The 5,569-nt window shown below is 40.2% G+C and overlaps 1 protein-coding gene across 1 annotated transcript; it reads right to left on the bottom strand.

Moving 5' to 3' along the window:
* Positions 1-3,933: 3,933 nt before the first annotated feature.
* On the bottom strand, positions 3,934-4,515 carry LOC141719538 (uncharacterized). The gene has a single exon (XM_074521916.1). It carries the CDS (start codon positions 4,513-4,515, stop codon positions 3,934-3,936), a length of 582 nt encoding a protein of 193 aa, XP_074378017.1.
* Between the last annotated feature and the right edge of the window lie 1,054 nt (positions 4,516-5,569).

Genomic DNA, 5,569 nt, shown 5'->3' with positions numbered 1-5,569 from the left:
ACATTGACGTGCAAGATGACAAGTGACTAAGCTGTGCATAATAGATTCGACCTCTTGTTGACATGTAGGGCAAGTAATCTGGACTTGAACATGCTTTAAATGAAGCTGCGACAGAGTAGGTAAACAATCAGACAAAGCTCTCCAGACCAGGTTAAGAGCTTTTGGAGGAGCTTTGATGCTCCAGAGTGTTTTCCACAGCTTGTCAGCCGTCCCATCATTCCAAGAAACCTTCTGAGCTTGCAAGAATCTATACGCTGATTTAACTGAATAGTTACCTGAATCTTCCAATCTCCAATATAAGTGATCCTCCGTCCTCGAGTTAGATAACGGTATAGCTAGAACACATGAGCGATCCCTCTCATTAAGCACATCAGCCAGCACCTTTGTGTCCCATTCTTTTCTGTCCATACACATGAGCGAGGCAACCGTATGGTTTTGCAGAGGGTCAGGGTCTGAAGTAATACACGGGTTTTCAGTTGTCATCAGCCAAGGCTGTCCCAGAATACTGATTTTCGTGCCATCACCCACTCGTCACCTGGCTCCCTCTCTTAATAGATGTTGTACTTCTAGTAGACTTCTCCAAATAAAGCTCGGATTGTGCCCTAACTCCGCATTAATCACCTCAGTTGACGAGTAGTATTTGGCTTTGTATACCCTCGATACCAGGCTTTGGAAATTCGCAGCTAGATGCCACAGTTGTTTTCCTAACATGGCCACATTAAAATCTCTAAAGTTACGGAATCCCATACCTCCTACGTTCTTGTGCTTTGATAATCTGTCCCAACTCATCCAGCTGAGTTTTGAGCTACTCGAATTGGACGATTTCCACCAAAACTTTGACAGAGCTTTTTCTATATTTCTCGTGATTTCTAGTGGAAGCAAGAATACATTCATAGCATAATTAGGCATCGTTTGAGCTACCTGCTTCACTAGGATTTCTTTGCCGGCTCGAGAAATATAGTTGTTATCCCAACTGCGAATCCTCGTGTCCACCTTCTCTTTTAAATAACCCAAGATTGCTGATTTATTCCGGCCTATAATGTTTGGCAATCCAAGATATGTTGAATGCACTGTCGCCTCTGGCACATTGAGAATATCACAAACCGGGGTTCTGTTATACTGCAAAACATTTGGACTATAAAAGACTGATGACTTCTCTTTATTCACTTGCTGCCCTGATGCTCGTTCATAAGTTGCTAAGAGATCATTCACTCTCACCGCCTCCTCTGGATCAGCTCTACAAAATAGGTAGGAGTCGTTTGCAAATAACATGTGGGTTATAGTAGGAGCTTTTCTGCAAATTTTGACCCCGTGAATCCAATTCTTTTCTTCTTATCTCCTTAAAAGAGAGGAAAGCCCTTCCGCGCACAAGATAAACAGATATGGGGACAAAGGATCCCCCTGTCGAAGTCCTCGAGAAGGCTGAATAGAATCCATGACATACTCCCCGTGATTAATACTATAACCAACTGTGGTCACACAATGAAGAACTAAGTGCACCCGCCATTGAGAAAAACCCATTTTGAGAAGAATTGCTTTCAAAAATTCCCACTCTAGTCGGTCGTAAGCTTTGCTCATATCAAGTTTCAAGGCCATATAATCATCTTTTCTGACTTTTTTCCCTTTCAAGTAGTGCATGATTTCGTATGAAATCATAATATTGTCAGAAATTAGCCTCCCGGGAATAAAAGCACTTTGAGTGTTAGCTACCACACTATCCAGCAGCCCCTTCATTCTATTAGACATTACTTTAGTAATTATTATCATGAGCACATTACATAAAGCAATCGACCTTAAGTCTCCAACCCCCGTCGGACTTTTCTTTTTCGGGATCAAGATAATATTGGTGTCATTCAAGCCTTGTTTAACATCTCCTGTCTTGAAAAAAAATTTTGTCAGCTTATATACATCCTCACCCACGATGTGCCAATGCTTTTGGAAAAACACCGGGGTCATCCCATCCGGCCCCGGGGCTTTATCCGGATGCATTTGAAATAAGGCTATCTTCACTTCTTCCCGGGTAATCTCTTCTAGCTGGCTCAAATTTTGCTCCTGAGAAATATTTTGAGAAACACAGTCCACCACTTTCATAAAGTCGACTCGAGTAGCAGTAAATAAATTAGAGTAAAAACCTTGAATAAGGTTCTGAAGGCCATTCTGCCAGTCTACCCAAGCACCTGTCTCATCTTTCAATTTCTCAATACGGTTTGTTCTTTGACGTTTGTTACATGCTGCGTGAAAAAATTTCGTATTCTTGTCCCCTGCACCTAGCCATAGTTGTTTAGAACGTTCTCTCCAGAAGATTTCTTTTTGATCAAGAATTAAGTACAGAAGGTGCTTTGTATCTGTATACTCTTTCACAGACTGCGCATCTCATTTACGTCTAAGGCTCTTCAACTTTTGATGGCATTCTCTAGTTCTTTTATTAAAACAACCGGTAATTTCCTGACCCCAAATGCTCAGATTTTCAGCACATAACTGGATCTTCTGTTGAATGTCACACTGCTCATTACCCTCCCAGTTGTCGCGGATAATCGTACTGCACATTGGTTCTGTCAGCCATGCATTTTCGAAGCGAAAAACTTTCTTCTTTCTGCTTGCACTTCTACACGAAACATCCAGGAAAATGACACTATGATCAGAGGACGAGCCTTCCAAATTATATAATTTGGCTTGCTGAAATAAATTGATCCAGCTATCTGTTACTAAGGCTCTGTCGAGACGTATCTCTAACCAAGCTTCTGTATTTCTACCTCGCTCCCAAGTGAATGGATGTCCGTAAAGCTCCAAGTCTGACAACCCAGTTTCCTCTAGAGTGTCATTAAAACCATCTAAAAGCCATTGAGGATAAGGGGAACCTCCCCTTTTATCAGCCTGAGAGGAGATATTATTCATATCACCAATGGTGCACCAAGGTAAGTTAGAGTCTCGAGATAAGTTCCTCAAAAGTTCCCAAGTATTTCTCCTTTTGCTTCTATCCGGCTCACCATAAAATCCCGTAAGGCGCCAAGGAGTCATATTGTCTGCTGAGATGGACACATCAATATGGTTATTAGACATGCTTAATAATTGAGCTTGAACCTGGTCTTTCCATAGCAGCGCCAAACCTCCGCTTCTTCCTTGAGCTTCCACTACTATCAAACCATGAAATCCAATGCGAGTTCTAACCCACTCCATTTTATTTTTGTTACTCAAAGTCTCACACAGAAATACAAATATAGGCCATTGTTGACGTACCACGTCTTGAAGGAACTGTAACTTCCAAGGTGGACCCATACCTTGGCAGTTCCAACTGATTATACTCATAATGTAAGGCTGGACTGCAATGCAGTACCCGCCATATTCAAGTTTTTTTGGTTCTGTTGCTCATCTGAAGTGCTATCGAACCATTTCTTCTTCTTGTGGGCTCTCACCTGGACTCTCATTTTCCTGGGCCAACCTTCTTCTTTTGGGATCCGAAATAGTAATCTCATTAATATCTTTATTATTATGGGACATAATAATATTATTTGGAGATATCAATGAGTTGTTTTGATTGATAATCTGTTGGCCTCTTGATGCGCCTGCAATGTCGGGAATATTAATTGTGCTACTATCTCGCGATTTGCCAGTTATACCGGCTCCGTAAATTTCGCCATCACTGATCACAGTTGCTACATTCACGAATTTTAATTTATCCTCTTCCCGTTTGTCATCATCGTCCCTCACCGGAGATGCACCACCGGACCTCAGCCATTTGTTCCCCATAGTATATGTCTTGCGTTTTGGATATGCCCGCATCCATGTTCCATAAGGCTTTTCAATGACATTTCCTTGCGATTCAAACAATTTATCGCAAAACTTATCATAATGGCCGATGAAACCGCATATGAAACAAAATGTAGGGACTGCTTCGTATTTGAATGTGACCCGGCACCATTCCGATGCATTCTTTCACAGCTTCATTCTTCTTTTCAGTGGAGCGTTTAATGCCAGCGAAACTCTGACTCTGAAGTGATCACGCCAAACACCTACGAAATTATTAGCATCAGCCTCCACAAATTTGCCTATATAGTTACCAATGTCTGTAACAACTCGTTGTGACATGAACCCCGTTCCTAGACCATGTAGTTGAACCCATATCTCCAGGTTGTTGATAACCATTATTCTAGGATCCATACCCTCGTGCAATCTTTCAAATACAAGATGGAACCGCCCAAAGGTCCATGGACTCCCATCGCAGACTCGTTTAATATCAATTTCATGGTAAAATTGAAATAAAAAACGATTAGCCTCTAGTTGTTTGACGTACATTCCTTTCCCTGGATGCCATAATGAAGCCATCTTATGTTGCATGGCTTGGAAATCGATTGCAGAATCAGTGAGAAATCTCCCTACAAGACACCACCTAGTATCAATCTCGCTAATCACTGGTGTGTTTTCCTCATATGTTAGACCTCCCTGTTCTTCATCCTCAATCGAGAATCTTGAAAAACTTTCTTCCATCTCCCGGATATCATTTCTTTGCCCCGCCATCTGTAGCCAGTATACTTGTGTTGAGAAAAAAGACAGATCTGTAGAGTCAATTTGAAAACAACCCTTAAACTAAGAAAACATTCTCACCATGTCAAAAGACAAGACTTGATTTGAAACAATTCTTGGCTCATAAAAATTTTAAAACAAAGAAAAACCAGGAGTCCCCAGACATTTTTCTAAGCTGTTCAGTTACAGTAATTTTTAAAATAAACATTTATAGGAGGATTAAGAAATGAGTAAATAATTTTAAAATACTTACCTAGCCCCTTTACACGTTATTCTTCGGGCATAGAGAGTAACAAGTTTCCCCAAATTCCTGTGGCAGAGAAATCCTCATTAGTTTACTTACTAATGGCGGTGCAGTTTGTGCTGACAGCCTGATATGAAATGCAACTCGAATATCTAGACGGCTCGTAGGTTTGGGCGGATGATGTCGAATCCATGTTTCATCGCCATTAATACACATGCTCTTATGTAGTCAAGGGCGGAGCCAGATTTTTTTTTTCATATGGGCTATGAGACATACAACTAGACCTGAAAATAAGATAGAAGAGAGTTTACTAGTGTGTTGCAGTAGCACCAACAGAATATCACAAGAAGAACTTAAAATTGGGCTAAAATTCACCTGGGCTGATTCTGAATTATATAGATTGGACTATAGAAAAAATTTGAATATTTTTTTTTCTCATGGGCTATAGCCCACCACAGCCTTTGTTGTAGCTCCGCCCCTGTATGTAGTATGCCGTCCATCTCATTTTAGTTATTTTAATTGTCACACTTGTATCAAATTGATTTAAGTTTGGCCGAAATTTATTAATAATTTATAATTAAATAAAATAAAAAATTACATAATCGGAGAAAAGATTTAATCTATTTTAATAAGTGTTACAGATTTCGGAAATCGGAACTATTCGGTTGAGATACCGATTTACAATTTATCAGACGATTTTTAAAAAAATCGGATGATTAATCGGCGATTTATCAAAAATCAGTCAAATCGGACAAATATTTTTGACCGATTTTTGAGCGATTTATCGGCAATTTTTGAAAAATC

This window comes from Apium graveolens, chromosome 4, assembly GCF_009905375.1.
Source record: "Apium graveolens cultivar Ventura chromosome 4, ASM990537v1, whole genome shotgun sequence".
Classification (NCBI taxonomy): Eukaryota; Viridiplantae; Streptophyta; class Magnoliopsida; order Apiales; family Apiaceae; genus Apium; species Apium graveolens.
Note: the sequence above shows the minus strand (reverse complement) of the source record. Positions and strands in the feature narration are given on the sequence as shown.